This window comes from Lactuca serriola, chromosome 9 (assembly GCF_051521515.1).
Source record: "Lactuca serriola cultivar US96UC23 chromosome 9, Lser_US96UC23_V15, whole genome shotgun sequence".
In the NCBI taxonomy this organism is placed as follows: domain Eukaryota; kingdom Viridiplantae; phylum Streptophyta; class Magnoliopsida; order Asterales; family Asteraceae; genus Lactuca; species Lactuca serriola.
In genome coordinates, this window is record NC_136416.1 from 40,185,908 (window position 1) to 40,208,213 (window position 22,306).

The 22,306-nt window shown below is 30.6% G+C and overlaps 1 protein-coding gene across 1 annotated transcript; it reads left to right on the top strand.

Moving 5' to 3' along the window:
• Positions 1-557: 557 nt before the first annotated feature.
• GPAT6 (glycerol-3-phosphate acyltransferase 6) lies at positions 558-10,765 on the top strand. Its single transcript, XM_079018594.1, has 2 exons — positions 558-1,240; positions 9,762-10,765. The coding sequence occupies exons 1-2, from the start codon at positions 623-625 to the stop codon at positions 10,632-10,634; spliced, it is 1,491 nt and encodes a 496-aa protein (XP_078874720.1). The 5' UTR covers positions 558-622; the 3' UTR covers positions 10,635-10,765.
• Positions 10,766-22,306: the final 11,541 nt, after the last annotated feature.

Consider the following 22,306-nt stretch of genomic DNA (forward strand, 5'->3'; position numbering starts at 1 on the left):
AATATAAAATTTATTATTTATAGAAAATATTTTTATTAAAAAATATGAAACATATATATACTTTATAATTAATACATTTCATATTTAATTATAGCATTATTTTTTATAACTAATGTTTGTTATATGTGTGATTATTACATATATGTCATTACGACACGTATAAAAAGAGTCTCTAAAAAACTAAGTTGAAAGCTGTATAAAAAGAGTCTCTAAAAAACTAAGTTGAAAGCTTTTGCATTAATGAGACAAAAAGCTAACGACTTTTCTCACATAACTCTACATAAATAATTAAGTCCTCTTCTCACAATAACTCTATATAAATAATTAAGTCCTCGCTATTCAAACAATCATATGGTAGCAAACCATGTAATAAAAGATACAACACCTAAAAAAGACAGGTCATACGAAATTTAAAAAAAAAAGTAGCAAACCATGAAATAATATAAGAAATCCAAATTAATACATTTTTCCTTCTCACATGCAAGTATTACTTTTGCATGATTAAAAAAAAAAAATAAAGTATTGGTACTAAATGCATATCCATCTCCCAACTTCTTTTTAAACCCCCATACATTTCATCTTCATAACTCAATCCAAACATCTTTCTCCCTCTATTCTCACAATGTCTATTCATCTCGATTTCGAACTGATCTCAAAATGCAGTACGAAATCGAGATCAAATCAGACCGTGGCATCCGCTCTCAACGGTACCCTCCTTGTGTCCCGTAACCCTTTCCCGTACTTCTTCCTTATCTCCCTCGAAGCTGGAAACATCTTCAGAGCTATAATCCTATTACTCTCCTTCCCATTTATCTACACCATTTCCATCTTCTCCAAATCTGCATCTGATCAAATCTTTATCTTCATCACATTTGTTGGGTTAAGAATCCGAGATGTTGAGCTTGTATGCAGCTCAGTTTTACCCCGGTTTTACGTGGGTGATGTTCGACCTGAAACATGGAAGGTGTTTAACTCGTTTGGGAAGAGGTACGTGGTTACATCGAGCCCGAGAGTGATGGTGGAGCATTTTGTGAAGAATTTTTTAGGAGCTGATGAGGTGTTGGGGACTGAACTTGAGGTCTCGAAAACTGGTCGAGCCACTGGGTTTGTTAAAGAACCAGGAGTTGTTATTGGTGGATTTAAAAAAGCTGCCATTTTACAAGAATTTGAAGGTTCGAATTTGCCTGATTTGGGTCTTGGAGGTGGTGAAACTGACAAAGATTTCATGTCCATTTGCAAGGTAATATTTTTCATTTTAATCGTTTTAGTTATACTTAATAACAAGCTTATATTATTATATTAATATCCTATAACTTATAGTTTTATCAACTTAAGCTACAATTTTTCAAATATTTTTATCAATTTGATAACAATACGAGACAATGGTTAAAAAAATATGTGTTAATAACCATATTGTTACATTAATTGACAAAAACAAAAATTGCGAAAATATACATGCATGAAATTTTGTTATTTAAAAAAGTTACATAAAAATAGTATTTTACTTATGTTCCATTTTGGTTTTAGGAGATATGTATTTTGAAGCATGCACTTTAGAAATAAAAAACTTAAAGAAAACAGTATATTCACTTTAGGTAAATTATTGTACTGAATATATACTTTTACACCCCCTTAAGTTGAAAAAAGAAAGAAATAATATCTGTATTTTTTATTATTTTTTTGTTTTGTCACCAACCAATTATTCTTTGAATGTTAATTTTTGTAGTACTCTAGTAAATTATCTACGTCTACTGCCATATCTGCCCCTATAACCGTACCCAAAACCAGTATCGAACACTCATCATGCAGCATTAACACCAATGTTTAAGGCCTAATAAACACAACTGTTACTCACCTTTCATTTTTCATTGTTTTTCTTTATGCAAAAAAAAAATGTAATTAAAAGAATCAAAATCAACACAAAAAATAATTGAGACAATGGAAGAAAATCGAAAATATATTTAAATGAAAATCAGATAAAAAAATAAAAAGGGTCAAACACAAGAAACGATTGTTCTTCTGAAGGACTTGGATAGGCTTTCTTTATGTCGAAGGACGAATTATGTATCTTTTGGAGAAATATAAGGATCATTTCGAAACACCTATTTTAGAAACAGCCGTTCAATAAATGACACGTGGTGTGGGTAACCAGGACATCTCATATTCACATTGTTGTAAAACCCTTCGTCGAATTTAAATATTGCTTTCGAAAGTTTTGGTATTTAATGTATCTTCATGTGCATCATCCAACTATTACTATTATTATTTATTTATTTGTAAGAATAACCAAAGTATATAAGCAAAAGCAAGAAAAAGGCATTGTCTCACTAAAATAAGTTATCTGTATAAACTATTTTTTTTTAATATAATTTAAGTCGTGTTTTACAAAATAATTTTTTATAATTTAATGTTTGATAAAATCACAAAATAGTTTATTCTGGCTTTTAAGTTAACTTATAAGTTAAAAAATAAAATTTTCAGTTAATGCAAACAGGGTGAGACCACAAAAACAACATATTGTAGTTTATAAGTTAAAGTTTGGATAAATTATTTGAGATAACTAATGTGGTGTTTTTTAACACGAAGATTTGGGTTGAATCTTAGTCTATATTATATAATTTCTTGTTCCGAAAAAAAAGTTAATTTTTCAGTTAACATATCAAATGGAATATAAATGTTTTTTTAGATAATTAAGTTTTAATTTATAGAATATATATTTGTTTAGATAAATTATCTAATTATCATACAATCAAAATATATAATTTTACAATCAAAATATGTAATGCTCTAATAAAAAAAAAACAAGTTATCATATGGTACTAGTTAGTTTACTTATTATGACATGATTGTTTTTTTTTTTTTTATCAATTTATACAAAAATATTTCATTTTTATTAGTGATAAATTTATAAATTTAATTTTTTGGACGACATACTAGCCTATAAAAATAGAGTTTAAAACAATTTTTTTAAAATATTTAATTATCAATTGATCGTTACCAAGACACGTTATTTTCTTTTACAAAATTATATAACTGTCATGGATTATATAACATTGATTCAACTTTTCAAATTAAAATATAAAATTTAGTGTATTTTAGTCATAAAGTAAGAATGATTAAATATTAGTCTAAAAATCAATTTTAATTATAAATTGAAAAAAAAATTGTAAAACAACCTTAAACAAACAAATATCAAACTCTATTAAAAATATAATGATAACAAAATCACATTATTTTAATTCTACATAACATTTGCAATGTAGATATAAGTTTATAGAACTTAAAACAAATCAATTATTTTCTTCATAAAATAAACGATGTACAATTAGTCACATGACAATTACATATAAACAAATAAAAATAACACTACATAATTATTAGCAATCAATCCAATAATTTTGGTATTATAATAATAATAGGTATTATGTAGGTTTAAATATCATATATATACATTTCTAGTACCTGACCCAAAGAAGGTCATATCACATATGTGCATAAAAAGTAGGTAAACACAAATATGCATATAGAGTTAAAAATAGTTGAATGGATATGCATATATGTATGTACTCACATACCCATATGTATGTATGGGATGCAAATTGGACTCAAATAATAAATACAACTTACCTTCAACGGGTTAAATGATAAAATTTAGAAATGTGTCAATAAATAACAAAAACTAAGTGCATTGAAAGTCATCCGAATATATTCAAAATTCTGTGAATATCTAAATCATTTCACTAAAATTGAAATAAATAAATAAATAATATATATATATATATATATATATATATATATATATATATATATATATATATATATCTTAAAATTATGTTTTACAATTATATCTAATATATTATTTATCTTTAATTAAAAAAATAAAGAATTGATTAAAACAATGTGAGAGGTCAACCTGATTCGAGTTAAACCAGTCAACAATAAAGAAAAACCTAAAAACATATAAAATTTATGAATTTTTTCTTGATGACATTTTTCAAAAAAAGAAAATCACCAACATTTGCCTATAAACATAACGTTTACGACATTTGTCTATAAACACATGTTGTTTTTGAGTTTTTACCTTGTTTCTTAAAAACATGTATTTGTAGACATTTGGTTTGTTTTAAGGTTTATGGTTTTTGTATATATAAATAAAGTTTATATGTTCTTTAACATTTTTAAGTTTGTTTTGATCTTCACAATATATATATATATATATATATATATATATATATATATATATATATATATATATATATATATATATATATATATATATATATATATATATATAGCTGTATATTAGCTACATGTGGGTACACAAATTGAAAGCTTTCTTCAACGACATTATATGTTGATATGGTTTGGTGAAACTTTAATGGCCATATTGCTTTAGCATGATCCCTTTTCTCTTATTATTAAATTTTCATAACTATTTTATTTCTTTTTATAAAATAGAAATTAAAATTAATATATGTATTATATATATATATATATATATATATATATATATATATATATATATATATATATATGTGTGTGTGTGTGTGATCATCTTTAATTTATTAAAAGTTTCACATATAATTGTTGGGAAATTACTTTTTCATAAATGGTATGATCATATGTTTTAAGTTATAGTCCAAAGGACCACTTTAAGTTGGTGATCATTAATTTCTTAACAGTTATTGTACTTAACCTATGGATACAAGTAGGTTTTGCATAAAACTCGAACATGTGAAATATTTATCTTGTGTCATGATTATAAAACCCAATTGTCTATTTAGACAATTTGGATTAGACTTATTTGGATTGGATATTTAGATTAGACTTATTTGGATTGTACTTAACATATGGGTACAATTTGGATTTGAATTATTTGGATTGGATATTTAGATTTTTAAATTGATTTTCAACAAAACCAAATTATTATTTTGAATTTCGGATTAGTTTTGGTTTATAAAATTAAAACAGAATAATCCAAAAAAAAAAAAAATTGAATAACAAATTATTAATTATTTTTAATATATAGATAATCCTTTATAAATTTAGTAAATCATTTTTTAATTATTCAAAAGTTTCAGCCAATATAATACATTAATATGTACTTATTATCAAAAGTTTTTTTTTAAATAAATATTAAACTATAAATTATTTTTCTAAGAAGTTGTTTATAAGTTATATTTCATAACTAAACAATTTTTTAGTTTTTATATAGAGTTGACTAATATTCAAATTATATCCTTTTTAAAAAGTCTTGCCTTAAAAACTAAATTGTAAAACCAATCGAATCGAATTGTAATTTGGTTGGATCTGATCGGATTTTAATTTAGTTTGAATTATTTGGATCAATGTTTTAAAAACCGAAATCAATTTGGATTCATCCGATCCATCCAAACGAACATTCTAGCCATGATAAATAAAAATCACATTACATTGTAATAATATCACAAATCTAATCATTAGTCATTTTTTATATGTAGAATTTATATTAGTCACTTCACATAGTTTCATGGATATATATATATATATATATATATATATATATATATATATATATACCTTAAAAAGCATTTATAAGATTTTGCTGAATTTTAAGAGGTACAAGCTTTTAAGCATCATATACAATAATTTTATGAATCAGAGAATAATAAATCTTATCCGGTCAAAGACAGATTTTGAATAGGTCTTCTAAGCTTATCTTCAAATTGAATGGGTTAAATATAAAAAAGTCAAATAAGATGATGATAATAAGATTTTGAATGGGTCAAAGTTTGACCAAGCTTTCCTCATATTGAATCAGTAAATACTAAATCTTATCCGGCCAACATTTATGAAAAAGTCAAATAAGATGATGATGATAAGATTTTGAATTGGTCAAAGTTTTACCAAGTGTTCCTCATATCCAATTGAATCGGTAAATACTAAATCTTATTCGGTCAACATTTATGAAAAAGTCAAATAAGATGATGATGATAAGATTTTGAATGAGTCAAACTTTGACCAAGTGTTCCTCATATCCAATTGAATCGCTAAATACTGAATTTGTCATTAATAATGAAAAAGTCAAATAAGATGATGATATGATTTTGAATGGCTCAAAGTTTGACCAAGTGTTCTTCATATCCATTTGAATCGGTCTAATACGATGTACACGTTATAAAACATTTCATATAAACTGGAAGAGACGCATTGATCTAGCATTCGTCTATCATGAATGTCTTGCCATTGACCGCAAAACCTTGGTTCTCTCTCATGCTCGCTACCTCCTCCTTTGTTTTTTTCTATTAAAATCGAATAAGCCCAAAAATGTCTTACGTTTAATCCTAGCCCTGGTATAAGAAATCTCTATCTGTTCGTCATTTTGTTTAACAAATTTTTTATGTCGTTTTGTTGATCTGCACCCGTCGCTTTGCGCGGGTAAACGGCTAGTATATTGTGTGCATATATGACTGATTTTGGACCAATAATTTTAGTTATTTTAAGAAAATAATTAATGTATATTAAATGCTGAATATGTAATTAATATTCATTATATCTTCAACATGTAATATGCATTAATTACTTTATTAAAATAACTAAAATGATTGGTCCAGAATCAGTCATACATGCACACAATAGATAGTGAAAACAAAATAACATAACCTTATATATATATATATATATATATATATATATATATATATATATATATATATATATATATATATATATATATATCATAAAAGGAGTTAATAATCAAAACACTAAAAATAGAGTTGTATTACACTTTGATCATATTTTTAAATCGCTAATAGTAGGACCACTTTTTTTAATGCATATCTTAAAATATATATATATATATATATATATATATATATATATATATATATATATATATATATATATTGCTTTTGTAAAGGGTTCGTACAACAAAAAACCGTAAAAGTTACTTCATTTCACGAAAAAATAATGCTATTTTTGTGAAAGAAAAAGAAAGACTTGTGGTTTCTTGTTGTGGCCCTCTATAAGCAATTCGTAAAATAAATACTAGATGATAAATATTTAAACGTTGCTTATTTTGTGAAATGACCTTTCTTGTGCCATACTTTTTGAGCAACTCTTTTAGTTGTTTAGATTAGCCCTAAAAAACTCTTAGCAATTACTTTTATCATTTTTTATTTATATTTGATATGCAAAAATAACGTATTGTCTTGTTTTCAAGAATTTGCAAACGCATTGAATCCCAACGTCTGTTCTGTTTGTTCTTGCATGGGCTTGAAGATCCCCATGGCATGAATTGCATTAGAAAGGAAATATGCAATCTTGCAAAGGACATGGGAAACTCAATAGTCAATATACACTTTCAACCTTTGTTGCTCCTATTATTTCATCTCAATACTCTAGCAAATATAGATAAATAATTTTACAATAAAATTTAATTTCAAAGGATTAGATTATAATGACTTATGATTTCGTCCAAAATTCATGTGGATATTTCACAAAATCTATTTTTAATAATAATACATCAAAACCATTCTTTTAAAAACCTCGTTATGGTTACACAATGATGTGCATGGCTTCAAAAATGATATATATATATATATATATATATATATATATGTCTTTGAGTTTTGACAATGTCTACTCATATTATTTGGCTCTTTACTCAATACATATAGATATATATGATTATTTAGCATCATTTATAATATAAAACCCTAAAGTAAAAATATTATACAAAATTATTTTCAGTATTACAATAGTTTAATAACATGATTTAATTATTATGACAGAGTGATACAGTAGCTATCATTTTGTTCCTTCTATGAGAAAGTCGATAATGAAAAATTGAAAACATGATTTTTTTTTTTATTTTTATTTAAGCTATTGAAATTTCAATAGCTTTTAATGGTTAACGAAGTCTAAATTACTTTTATGTCAAATTAATATAAAATTCTTGAAGAAATAAGATTCTTTTGAATTTTTTAATAATTAAACATGTATTATCGTCTTATTAGTTTGAATTTTTTTATAAACTTTTTGTCTGTAATTCTATGTTTTTTAATCATACATTATACATCATATTGTTGTTATTTTTTTCATCTATGTAGTAAGATTTTAAAAATAACAAAAGTTTTATAATTTACATATATAGTATTTTGTATTAAATATTATAAAAATCATAATTTTATAAACTATAATATCATTAAATGGTAGAAAATAGAATTTTATTCAGATGAATGGTTAGGAAGTTATTATATAATAGATAAATAATTGAAATAGATAGAATAATTTAGGAATATTTTACTACATATATTTGTATTTGTCGTTAAAAAAAGTATTATATATATATATATATATATATATATATATATATATATATATATATATATATATATATATATATGGAAAAGTGAATATACCTTAAGGGTATATAAGTTTAGGTACACATACTCATTATACTACGTCGTTTTGTATCATATAATACATTCTAATTGTCCAATGTTCTTATAATTTAACTTCTAACTTGATTTACTTTCATTATTTTTATAAATTACACATTTATCTTCCTCTTACATAATTTTCATTTTCAAGTACAATATGTATAGCCTAGTAGATGTTCGGCAAATACAGGTGATATAAGAGAAAGATAATAGTGAAATTTGGAAAATTTTGAAAGTAAATCAAAGTTAAGGGTTAAAGTTTAAGAACATTATAATGAATATATCAAACAAAACGATGTATTATGACGTGTTTGGGTACCTAAACTTATATACCCTTAAAGGTATATTCACTTTTCCCATATATATATATATATATATATATATATATATATATATATATATATATATATATATATATATAATTCTGAATGGATTGAATCGTAAATATATTTCGTTTAAAGATTAGGTGACTAAAAAATATTAAGTTTTCTATTAAATCCATCTTAGAATTGTCAACTTTTCATAAAAACAATTAAAAGATTGTAAACTTTCCGTCAAACCATTCACCATTTATTAATTTTCTGAAAAAGCCATGCATTCCTTAAAATCAAAAAATGGGTTCTATAGAAAATAATAGGATAGTGTTTCTTTTGGAAATGGAGCGAATACAAAGATTTTCGTTACATTTCTCCTTATTATCATATTATTTTCTTAAAATATAATAATTAGATTATATAATTCATTATTACTTTATTCTGACAAAAATTTATGCTTATATAAACTAGCAAAAACAGAAGTGATGAACCTTAAATAAATAATAATTTCTACATTTATTAATTTTAACGTTCTAATGAGATTCTTGTAATGGTATCCTTTTTGTAAGTTAATTTTTTATATCTAGTGTTTAACACTTGGTAAAGATGGGTGTCTCTTAGATTGGATGTCATGCCTCGGGTACAAACCTATATAGACTATTTAATTAACATGATGAATCTAACTTCAAACTATTAACCAACCGTTTAAAAAAAATGTTTAACAATTATTGTATAAAACCAAGTTTAGTATTTTAATTTAAGTAAATATAGTAACACTAAATATTCATCATCACAACAATTTTTTTGTATATGGTCGAATGTATTTTAGACACAAAAATGGTTTGTACATCAAGAGTGAAAAGATACATTGAAACTTGATTCCTTTGCTTCTTTTTTAGTTCATCTCATTAGTTTGGCAAATATTAAAAGTTTAATTACATTAGATTCAAAACCATTTTTGAAGTGGGAGGATTGTGCTTAATGATTTTATGTGAGGTTACATTACATACTTGGTTTCTTGCAGGAAGGATACATGGTACAACAAACAAGATGTGAACCCTTACCAAGGGACAAACTTCTAAGTCCGATCATCTTTCATGAAGGACGTCTAGTTCAAAGGCCAACACCACTTGTAGCTCTACTTACCTTCTTATGGATGCCAATAGGCATTTTCCTTTCAATCCTTAGGGTTTATCTCAATATCCCATTGCCCGAAAAGATTGTGTATTACAACTACAAGATCCTTGGCATCAAACTAATCGTTAAGGGTACCCCTCCACCCCCTCCAAAACAAGGACAAAGTGGGGTGCTCTTTGTATGCAACCATCGTGCTGTTATAGACCCTGTGGTCACTGCAGTCGCCTTAGGTAGAAAGATTAGTTGTGTGACTTATAGTATTAGTAAATTCTCTGAGTTAATATCACCGATTAAGGCAGTAGCATTAGCAAGAGAAAGAGATAAAGATGCTGCACATATCAAACAATTATTGGAAGAAGGTGATTTGGTCATCTGTCCTGAGGGAACAACAGGTAGAGAGCCATTCTTGCTTAGATTTAGTGCGCTTTTTGCAGAGCTCACGGATAGGATTGTCCCAGTTGCCATTAATACAAAACAAAGTGTGTTTTATGGGACGACAGCTCGTGGGTATAAGTTCTTGGATCCATATTTTGTGTTCATGAACCCTAGGCCTACGTATGAGATAACTTTCTTGAACCAACTACCACTCGAGCTAACATGCAAAGGTGGGAAGTCTGCGTTTGAGGTGGCGAATTATATTCAAAGGGTGATAGGCGATACACTTGGGTTCGAATGCACAAATTTGACTAGGAAGGATAAGTATACGATGATGGCTGGAACAGATGGTCGTGTGGAGAGTAAGAATGAGAAATCAAAATAGAGAAAGATGTGATTCAGTTAAGAAGATAATTTGTTGTCATTATTATTTTTTCCAAATAAACTTTCAACAATCTATCAAAACAATAATGTTTGTTTATATTCGTGATGAAATTGTTATTTGTATATTAATTACTATGTGATTTATTTATAGCTTTTTCATTTCGATTTACTAGCTAGAACATTTGTTGCTTCCAAGACAAATAGTTATTTGTAGCAAGCTTCTGCAAGGCCGGTCCAAAGGTTTTTCAAGCTTGGGGTAAAACGATGCAATAATGCCCCAATGCTTCTAAATGGATGTGTCAGTTATATAAAAGGTGACATATATGATGTGAATGATTTGGATTAACACAATGATATAATAGCACTAGATTCTAACGTTTGAGCGTTTATGAAAAATTTCGGAATGGATCTATTATATGTGACAAGTGATTTTTAAACTTTATAACTTTTCTTAATAACAACTTTAAAATCGAACATGTCAGACCTAGGCAAACACCTGCGACCCAATCCCTTTGCTATAAATTTTATCTCAATTGACATGGATATATCTAATCTCCTTAAATGGTAGTATTTACATTTCCCCTTTCACTAGTAGTATGTAGTATAGGGAAGAAGTCAAGTTTAGAATCACTACTAATTTAGTTTATGAATGAAACAGTAATAAAAAGGTAGTTCGTAGTTAAAAAAATAGATGTAAGGCTATTGTTTGGCTGGATCAATGTTAAAAAAGGAGGTCGTGCTCTTCCAGATGTGTTTGGGGTTGTTTATATGTTTGGGGTTGCTTATATTGTTTTACCAAGTTATAACACGTGTACTACACGGTTGACAATAATAAATTTTAAATAATAAGAAAAACAATTTATTTAATGATAAATTGCAAACAAATATTTATTGAGTATGTATATTGGTAAGCTTATAATGTTTATGTATAAATAATATTTTAAATGTATAGAAATTTTAAATAATGTTCAATCCGATGCCAAAATGAAACTTATTCTTTATGTTATACAAACTATATCTATAAGTTATTTACGTAGAATATGTGAAAATATAAAAACCCGAATAATAATATTTGAATTCGAAATAATTGCTCCATAAATAGATGATTGAAATTTGGTTTTGAATAATAAAAATCAAGGACATTGATTTAGGGTGATGATTTTTCCACATAGAGATTTTGATTCATCCACTTAAATATTTATGTAATGACTATTATGCCATTTTATTTAAATTTATAGTTATTATAGGAGAAAAATCATGGATTTCTTTCTACGTATGGCACGTGGATTGGACCCTATTTCTTTTTATAAAAAATAAATAAAGAACAAATTAATAAACCCATCTTCTCTGGTTTGCTTATAGGAGAACAAGACCATCAACATTTTGAAAAGCATATGCGGAATCCTATCATTGAATGTTTTTCCGACGGAGGAAGAGGTTGTTCATGGAATCATGGGAGATGGGGAGGTCACCAATGGTGTGCCGGATTGTCGATGGTACATCAATGGTTCTCCGGGACTGCACAGAAGGAGGATCTTTTGCCAATGGAAGAAAGGGAGTTCACCGGTTGTGGAAGTGGTTGTCGTCTGTGGTTATCTATCTATCAATCGACATCTTTTCTCATTCTATTTTCTTGCTGCAAGACTGCAACATATGAACTATGAAGTTTATAAAATATAATGCAACTGAATTATAATCGATATGTTCCAAAAAATCAAAAAATGTATAAAGAAATCTACCTGCAATTCAAAATTTTTAAATCAGTTTCATTGCTTCTTAAATTGGTACGAAAATCATCATTTTATCCAGCAAATATAAGAAACATCCTAGAGTAGGACGTTATAACAACGATAATTGAAAAAATATAAAGCAAGCTACCTGCAATTTCAAAAATCAATGTTTTTTAACTTAGTAAAGACCAAGGTTCTAAAAAGCTCGTCATGGCGCGCCACGACTCCAAGGCTTGCACATGCCGTCAAACTTTGCCAAAACGCCGCCTTAACTCATATATGTGTATAAAAATGAATAATAGTTTAAAATACATATAAAAATATTAATTATATAGAAAATTGTCGCCTTAAGGCGCGACTCGCCAAGGCTCGGAAAAACTTGAGGCTTGACATTGCCGCCAAGTCACGCCTTACGTCATTTAGAACCTTGGTAAAGACTATATCCGGTGATCTAAACTATGGAACCAGTCATGATAAACATAAACTTCAAGAGAAACCAGAACGATATGTTAACCATGGGCGACAAACCGTTGCAAGACGGGTAAGCTACTCCTGCCTCCCAATGAATCGTTCCATCTCCTCCGTCACACCAGCAGTTGATGGCATCTGATACGATTCTAATAGTCTGTGTTTCCAAGGATCAAACATGTAATAATAGAGATCGGGTTAATCATTTTTTTATAAACATATGACGTATAACAACTTTTTGTATTATCTTTATGTAAATAATTTTAAAACTACCATAATTTGCTAAAAGAGCGTGAATTTTGGAAACATATTTATGAGATCTTTCTCTCGTGTAAATGTATATGAAATTAAAATAAAGGGCAATATTGTCGATACATTAATATTTCAATGGATTGATAAAAAGTGGTTGTGGAAAAATCAGCTCCCATTGATTTATTCCTAACTAGGTGCGAAACACGTGTATTACACGGGTTTATTAAAAGAAAGTTTTGGTAACCACAAAGACTGTGTTCATAAAAAAAATAAGTAACAATTGAAGTTGTGATCTTTTTGTAAACCGCATGAACTATTTATTTAATTTGGTCTTAATTTATCTATACTAATAAAATTAATTAATATGAATTCACAAATGGAAAGTTATTATGTATATTAATTAATATATTTATAAAATTAATTAATATGAGGTGACATTTAATAGGTGAGATTTGAATAAAAAAAGAAAAAAACTATAAAAATGACAAGTGGATATTAAATAATTCAAAAAAATCTAGAAAATGACAAATGTCAAAATGAATGAGAATAGGACATGTGGCCAGTGTTTTAAAAGCCGGTGTGAACCGGCCGGTCGAACCGGTTGGACCGCAAACCGGAGAAGAGAACGGTTCAACTATCTCCGGTTTTACACCAATTTCTAAATCGGATTGAACTGACCGGTTTTTAGAAAAAACCGGTTGAACCGGTTAAACTAAATAAAAATACATGGAAAAAATATTTTCAATAATAAAGGTGGATTTTTTTCATATTTATTTAGATTTTTCTAAATAAAAACATATGGTAAATGTTATGATGTTTTTTGATGCATTTATATTCATTTAAAATTATATTTTATTTCGGTATTATACTTTATTTTCTTTTGGACGTATGTGAATTGATATAAAACTTATAGTTATGTGTTGTTTTAATGTATTTATATTGATCTACAACTTATTTTTATGTGTATTTTTAATATTTGAACTTGTAGACGTCAAATTCATGACATATGTATGTATGTATGTGTAGAAAAATAAGAAAAAAAAATGAAAATTATAGAAACCGGTTGACCCGGCGGTCGAACAGGTTGAACCGGGAACCGGTCACCATACCGGTTCAACTAAAAAACCGGTTTTTAAAACATTGCATGTGGCAAAATCATTTTTATTTATTAGGGTAGATATCTTTCTTAATATTATAGATGTGAAATTATATTGTCCGCCAAATTTCCGATTTGATATAGAAAAATGTAAGAAGATTTGAATTTAAATAAATTTAACAAGTTTGATATTGCTTAATAACAGGGGATTTGAATTTGGAAGGCAAATATATTGATTGATATTGTACAATATAATGGAACAAAATAATAAATTTCTATGCATGTTCATAATTAAAGGTTAGGAAAAAATGTCATATGTACGGCATTTTTTCAAATTTTAATTTATGTTTTATTTATTAGAAGTGAGAGATTTCAAATTTCAGTTTAGAAAAATATGTTTCTTTTAGTTTATGTGGTACCAAAGCATAATAAGTTTAGAAAAATATCATAGGTATGTATTTTATTTATTTTGTTGAGAATATTTTAGTCCCAATGTATTTACACTTGCATATCTTGTATGATTAGATATGTCAATTTACTATAAACATTGCTCTGATACCAATTTGTCATACCCCGAACCGGAGAAACGACGGAAACGTCCGGGGGTTTGGGTGACTTCATCGTGTAATATCATCACAGTGAATATAATTGAAACAAGGCAAACATCATCATCACACGTACAATAATACAACAATACTGGGTTTACATTATTGTAATTGTTTACAAAAGTTACATTCTCAAAATATAAGTGTACGATGATAGCAAAAATACATCAAATCCATGAGTTCTTGAAAGCCAACATGCTTAATGATTTCCTAAGAATACAAGTTATTTTGAAATGATCAACATATATAATGTTGGTGAGTTCATAAGTATATTTGTATGAAAGGTTTGTAGCACTTTGTAAACACCAGAAAACCCGATATTTTATGTAAAAGAAATAAATGGTTTGAATGTTTTATATCAAATCTTGTATTAAAGCATGCATGTTTTCTGTTTTGAAAATGTATAAAGAGAGTATTCCAGAAAATTCTACATTTTTGTTATAAGTAAAAGGTAATGTATAATGTAGGTTTTCCCAGAAAATCCGATATTTTCTGCTTGTAAAAGTGTTGTGGCATTAAACCCAAAGACCGTAAATCGATGTTTGTATAGAATTGTGATTGTAGAATCGTTTATGTATTCCGTAAATTTTACAGTGGAGTTAATTTCTTTGTGAGTCGTTATAACCATGCTTGATATGACAGATCTGTCTGTCATGACGTTTTTCAGACGTCAACTTGTTTAAGGTAAGACATTTGTCACCCTAGACTCTGTAGCGAACAGCTCAGGTGCAGGGTTGTCAACCCCGTATAGATCTATACACAAACTCTCGCTTTCCCTCCAGGAGACTCTGGTTATAACTACAGGACTAAGGTTGTACACTAGGTAGGTATGAATGAAAGAACATGTCTCACAATAACCTTAACTATATTTATGCGAATATTGTATCACACTGTTTAATGTAGTAAATAATGTTTTCGAGTATGTTTTAAGGTTACAAGCCCCAACGAGTATATAAATGAACCACAAAGGTCCATTAAACAAGTAATGTATATTCCAAGCCCAACAAGCATGTAAATGGACTATAGAGGCCCGATAAACATGTAATGTATATTCCAGAGCCAATAAGCATGTAAATGGACCACTAAGGCCCAATAAGCATAAAATGTATATTTTAGGCCCAATAAGCATGTAACTTCACCACTAAGACCTAATAAACATGTAATGTATGTTCCATGCCCAATAAGCATGTAAATAAACCACTAACGCCTAATAAACATGTAATGTAAATATCAGGCCCAATAAGCATGTAAATAGCGTATTTAGTCTATTTGTTATTACGTTGGTTGTTTAAGCTCAATTGTTTCCTAAAATGACACAAAAAGGCCCACTTTTGTAAAAATGACATTTTAGGTCCATAAAACCAAAAATTTACAATTTAGGCACATTTTTGGTAAAAATGACACTTTAGGTCCCTTAAGACCCAAAAGTTTACATTTAAGGGCTTATTTCAAGTAAAATAACATTTTTTAGCCCACTCTTGTTAGAAATAACATTTCGGTCCAATTTTTATGTAAAATTGACATTTTCGGCCCAAATGTATAGAATTTAACTTTTTCGGCCCAAGTTAATAAAATTCACATTTTCAGCCCATTAAACCGAAAATTTACAATTTTGGCCCAAATTTGTATAAAATGAAAATTTAACCCACAAAAGTCAAAAGTTTAGAAATCTAGCCCATGAAACCGTGTAGGCCCATCTTTAAGCTCATTTTGTGAAAATTAACACTTTTGGCCCTTTTAAAACCATAAATATCTTTAAGACCCATTTTTATATAAAAATGACTCTTTTGGTCCTTGAAGAACTGTGGATGTCCTAAAGGCTTCACCTCTTTGTTTATTGGTCCAAAAATTGCCCCTTAAATAGTTTGGTTTAGTTTTCTAGTGTTCCACAACATGTTTACTCCTTTCACTTCATAATAAGTTGTATAATGTGTGTTAGTTTACAAACATCACCAAGTTTTGGGAGAGTTTTCGAGATTTATGAAGTTTTAGTACATAATCACAACATATAACATGGAAAACACACATAAACATGCATAAACACATTGATCTAACACAAAGCAACTTGTATCCTCCCCCAAAACATAGTAAAATCCGAAAAAGGGGGTATGAACTCACCTTGGTAGATGGTTTTCAGTTTTTGGTGAAGAGATGAGAGGAAGTGATGTTGTTTTCGGTCTAGCAAGTTCCTTGGAGAGATTTTCGAACTCTAGGAGGTTCTAAGAGCATGAATCACAAATTAGAATCTTAAAAGAAATAAGTTTAACATAGACATGAAGTTAAACTTCTTGAGTATAAGTAGCTTACCAAGATGATGGATTTGATGAAGTGCTCTAGAACTCACACACTAGCACACACGAATTTTTGAAGAGGGAAGGGAAAAGTGAGAATTTCTTGAGAGCTTAGAGAGATTTTTTGTGTGTTTGAAGTTTGGAATGGAGAGTGGGGGATGGAGAGGGAGCCGAGAATAAGGAGAGAAAGGAGGGAGTGAGAAGACATTGCATATAAGTATGAGATTTCTTTGTTGTATGTTGTGTATTGCATGGATATTCACCATGTAAACATGAGGTGTATCCATGATATTATCCCATCTTTTCTTCCTTTTTTTTGTTTAGGGCCGAGAATGAGAGGGAAAGAAAGAAAGAGTGTTTTGGGTTTGTTCTTGCTTTGGCCCATTAGGGAGTTTTGATCCATATGGGCCCACATAGGTGTTTAAGGCCCAACATGACAAAAAGAATGGGTTTTCGGCCCATTAAGGTTCAAGGAAGTTGTTTACGGCCCAATAAGACCCATGAAAACAAGGTGAGACATTTTAGATCCAATAAGGCCCATAAAAAGTCTTATGGCCCAAAATGTTATAGTTTAATGAATATGGGTCCATTTAGGGCCCAAATGAGGATTCTTAGCCCAAAATAATCAAGTTGTGGTTTTATTGGGCCATTAGGCCCAATAAATGATTCTTGTTCCAACAAATGTTTGAACCGGGAAATTAGGGTTACAACCCCAAGTAAAGTGTATGAAATGTATAGAATTAGGTTTTGGGCTTCACAAGTGAGTTTTGATTTGAATAGTTGTGTTTGAAATGAATAACATGTATATCCTTAAACTTGAAGTTACAAGATACATCAAGAATTGATTACATATAGATAGAATTTCCTCGCTAAAATGCTAGTTGTGACATTCTTGGTGGCCATTCTAGTGGATTTTCAAGAAGAAGGAAGTGGTGTTCAAGCCTTGAACGTGGGAAGAGTTTGAGGATCCTGCATCTAGAGTGTCTTGGGAAGCTTTGGAAGGTAAAAAAAGCTTTTTCCTTGCTTATACTTGTTTTTTTTTAGTTATGGTTTTCTAGAAGTCCTCTTTTGAGTCCATAAATTCACTCTTGGGAGTTTGGGCGACTCCAGAGGTTAGGAAGGATAGATCTGAGGTCCTTTGGCTTGATTGTATCATAAAGATGCAAACTTGATGACTTCTATGGCTCCATGCATGAGTTAATACCCTTGGAAGGGTCTTAATGAGATAGAATGGGTTGTTGGGAGCATATATGACATGGAAAGGCATAAAGTTGCCAACTTTATGCCTTAGGACCTTTAAAACGTCTAAGATCTGAAGTTTGAGTGAAAAGTTTACATACATTAAGGACTTAATGGAGTTGGATGCAAGACAGTTTGTACGTTGGGCGTACTATGTTGTACGTTGCGCGTACAGCTCATGGACCCAATAAACTAAGCGTACTGAAGAGGTACGTTGGGTGTATGCTCTCAAAGAACCTTGGGCTTCCGGTGGATCTTCAGACCTTTAGGCCCTAATTGTTTGCGCTTGGACTTGCTGGATTTATGGGCATGAATTTATTATTTAGGCCATTGTTGGCATGTTGGGCCTTTTGGGATTTGTGGCCCAATATAGAATTTGATTTTGATATTAGGCTCATTAGTGAAGGAATGGCCTTTGGGCCATTATAGAGGGACTTGGACTTAGGATTTTGGGCCGATGTCTAGGTTGTGTCATAATCCTAATTAGTGTTATTTGTATATTGTGCAGTGTGAGATTTTGGGCTGGTAGTCGAGCAGCTATTGTGTTCAGCAGACTGAGGTGAGTCTTTTCACTATACCAATGGGTCGAAGGCACCAATGTCGACCCATTACTTGATATGAGGTTTCATTAGTTATGTATGCAATTACTTGTTATTTGGCATGTTATGACTTACGTGAAGACCATGGGGGTGCCCATGGCCCACAGGTTTAAGACCCATCGGGGTAGCCCATGGTATTCAGGGTGAAGACCATGGAGGGAGTCCATGACAATATTATATGTATGTTGTGTGGCATTATATGGTTATATGTTTGTATATTTTGGGGAACTCACAAAGCGTTTTCTTATAGTTTGTTGGGTGCTTCAGGCACTTCGGGGTCTAAGGGCAAGGACCCGGCTTGATGGCAGAGCAGGCACTCTCCAATATTCTGTACTTCTTGTTTTAGATACTCTGATCTTATGGACATAGGTTTATGTAATGAAATTTTTGGAAAACAAATATGATTGTGATTTCTGAATATTAAATGAAAAAAAATTATCTGATTTTTCGGGCTGTTACAATCACCTAATAGTGTAATTTTGAATGTCGAAATCTACATCTTCCATGATCTCAAATTAAATTTTCTAGTGGCAATTATTATTGGTGATATTTTCATAACCGCATTTTATTATATCTAACATCTTGAGCCTGTATTAACATCTTGAACCGCCCAAGATCTTGGATAAACGAATATATTGGGATTACTATCATATTTCTTGTGTAAGAAGGAAAGCTTATCTCACAAGGCATGGACTAATTCAACTAAGAACGTGGTCAACGAGAAAAACACGTAAAGTCTGCCAAAAATACCTGGTTAAGAAAAAATAAGAGAAGAGCTTGGATTTTTTGGGAAGTTAGTTAGACATCAAATGTATAAATAGAGGAGTTGAGATCATTTCATACAGGTTCACCACTATTTGCACACATGCACTTGGTCATTTTCACTTCTACTCACTTTCTGGAAGCTCACAAACACGAAAACACTTCACATTTGATTAGATCGCATTTGTAAATCTTATTTTTTCAATATAATTTCAAAGGAAGGTAGCATTCATCACCTCCCGAGGTTTTATGTTGGAAATCCAAAAGGATCAAGGGTTTTCCTCGTATATTGTTGTGTTATTGAACTCATTTTTACTTATTATTTGTGGTTTGATTCATTTCTATACTTACAAACCTTTTTTACAAATGTTTATTTTATTGTTATACTTTGTGTGTTCAACTACATCCTCAAGATACTATGTGGTATCTTGACCATTTTTGAATATCTTAAGATTTATTACTTCATTCAACGAGTTTACTACTTTAACATTATTTTTGTCCCACTTTCCAAGTACACACGTACTTACATCTTAGGCTAAACCAACGTTTTAACTTCATATTTATTTATAACCAATCTTAATATTATCGTCTTATTCCCAAGATCTTGTGTACGTCCAAGATCTTTGGCATATTTCAAGATCTTCAACAATTTACAATTTACTTTCACAAAAATCTTTACCTAAACATCATACCATACTTACTAATTTTGTTACTAAATTACTTATGTGGTATGTGACCATAACAAAAATAATCAAAGAATTTTTAACTTTTGTACTCATCCCCATTATTCGACTTGTATCACTTAATATTCAAACTTGTTTCATGTTTCATTTTACATAATAGCTCTTAATATCTTGAAGGTGCTAAATACTTCAAAGTTTGTATTCAATACATAAAGTTAAATTTTCCTAGTGCAATTGTTAATGAAAGTAAGATAATACCTTAAACGTCCATACATCATAGTTTTCATAATTTCACCATGTAAAATTGTCTTCTAGTCATATCATGACTTTCTTATCACACAAAACTCTTTTGATTGTCCATTCCCTTCTTCACACAATGGGTAACTCTGTTTCCACAACAATTCCTCATGGATAAAGTACTTGAAAGTTGAAACCCTCATTTGGATTAGAACTTGCTCCTCAACAGTAACTTCTAAATTGCAACAAAGATACTACATCTTTTGTACGTTTATCTTTTAATCTCTTACTTTTTAACATTTTCCTCTAGGTGTCCAACATAGAAATCATCTCTATACTAGTCTCGCCCACTAATACAACGTAATCAGAGTGATGGAACAATCCTAGAAAACTCCTAATCTCGGTGGGTGATCTCGACACCTCCCACCTCATAACCGCCTCAATATTGGACAGATCGACCAAAATACCATCCTAGTTAACGAGGTGTCCCAAGAACTGGACCTCTAGTAACCAAAAATCACACTTGGAGAATTTGGCATAAAGCCTCTCAAACCTCAATACCCCGAGAATCTCTCTCAGATGCTCCTTGTGCTGCTCTCTAGATCTCGAATACACCAAAATATCATCAGTGAACACAATCACCGACCAATCCAGCATCGGCCTGCACACCCTGTTCATGAGATCCATGAACGCTGCTGGTGCATTGGTGAGCCCGAAAGGCATCACCACGAACTCGTAATGCCCATAACGAGTTATGAACGTCGTCTTCTAGATATCTTCATCCCGCACTCTCATCTGATGATATCCCGACCTCAGATCAATCTTGGAGAACCAAGACGCTCCCTGTAACTGATCGAACAAATCGTCGATCTTCGGTAAAGGATAACGGTTCTTGACCGTCAACTTGTTCAACTCCCGGTAATCAATGCACATCCGGTGTGAACCATCCTTTTTCTTGACAAAAAGGATCGGCGCTCCCCATGGTGAGCTACTCGGTCTAATAAACCCCTTCCCCAGCAGCTCTTGAAGCTGCGAGGATAACTTCTGCATCTCCGGTGGTGCAAGGCAATATGGCGCCTTGGCAATTGGCGCTGCCCTCGGAACCAAATCGCTACGGAACTCTACCTGCCTCTCGGGAGGCACACCCAACAACCCCTCGGGAAAAACATCCGGGAACTCGCGCACTATCGGAACCTCATCGATCGAACTTGGCCTCCCAACGGCCACTCGTGTGTCCATCACATAGGCTACAAACCCGTTGCAGTCCTGCTGTAAACTCTGCCTCGCCCTGGCAGCCGAACAAAACGTTGACCCACATCGGGTACCCTCATCGTACACCGTAAGTACTCCCCCACTAGGGTCTCGTATCGTCACCAACTGAGGCTCGCAGTCTATAACAGCCCTAAATCGGCTCAACCAATCCATGCCCACTATGACACATACGTCCCCCATTGCAATCGGGACCAGATCTATCGGGAACTCCACACCGAAGATCTCAAGTACACATCCTGGAATCACGTCCGTAGCATACACCGCTCGCTCATCAGCTATAGAAACTCGTAGAGGTCGACTCAACGTCTCTCGCCAGATACTGATGTGCTGACTAAACGCTAAGGAAATAAATGACTGACTCACACCCGAGTCAAATAACACCAAAGCAGGTACAGAATTCACAAGAAAAGTACCAGCCACGACATCGGGCGCTGCGCGA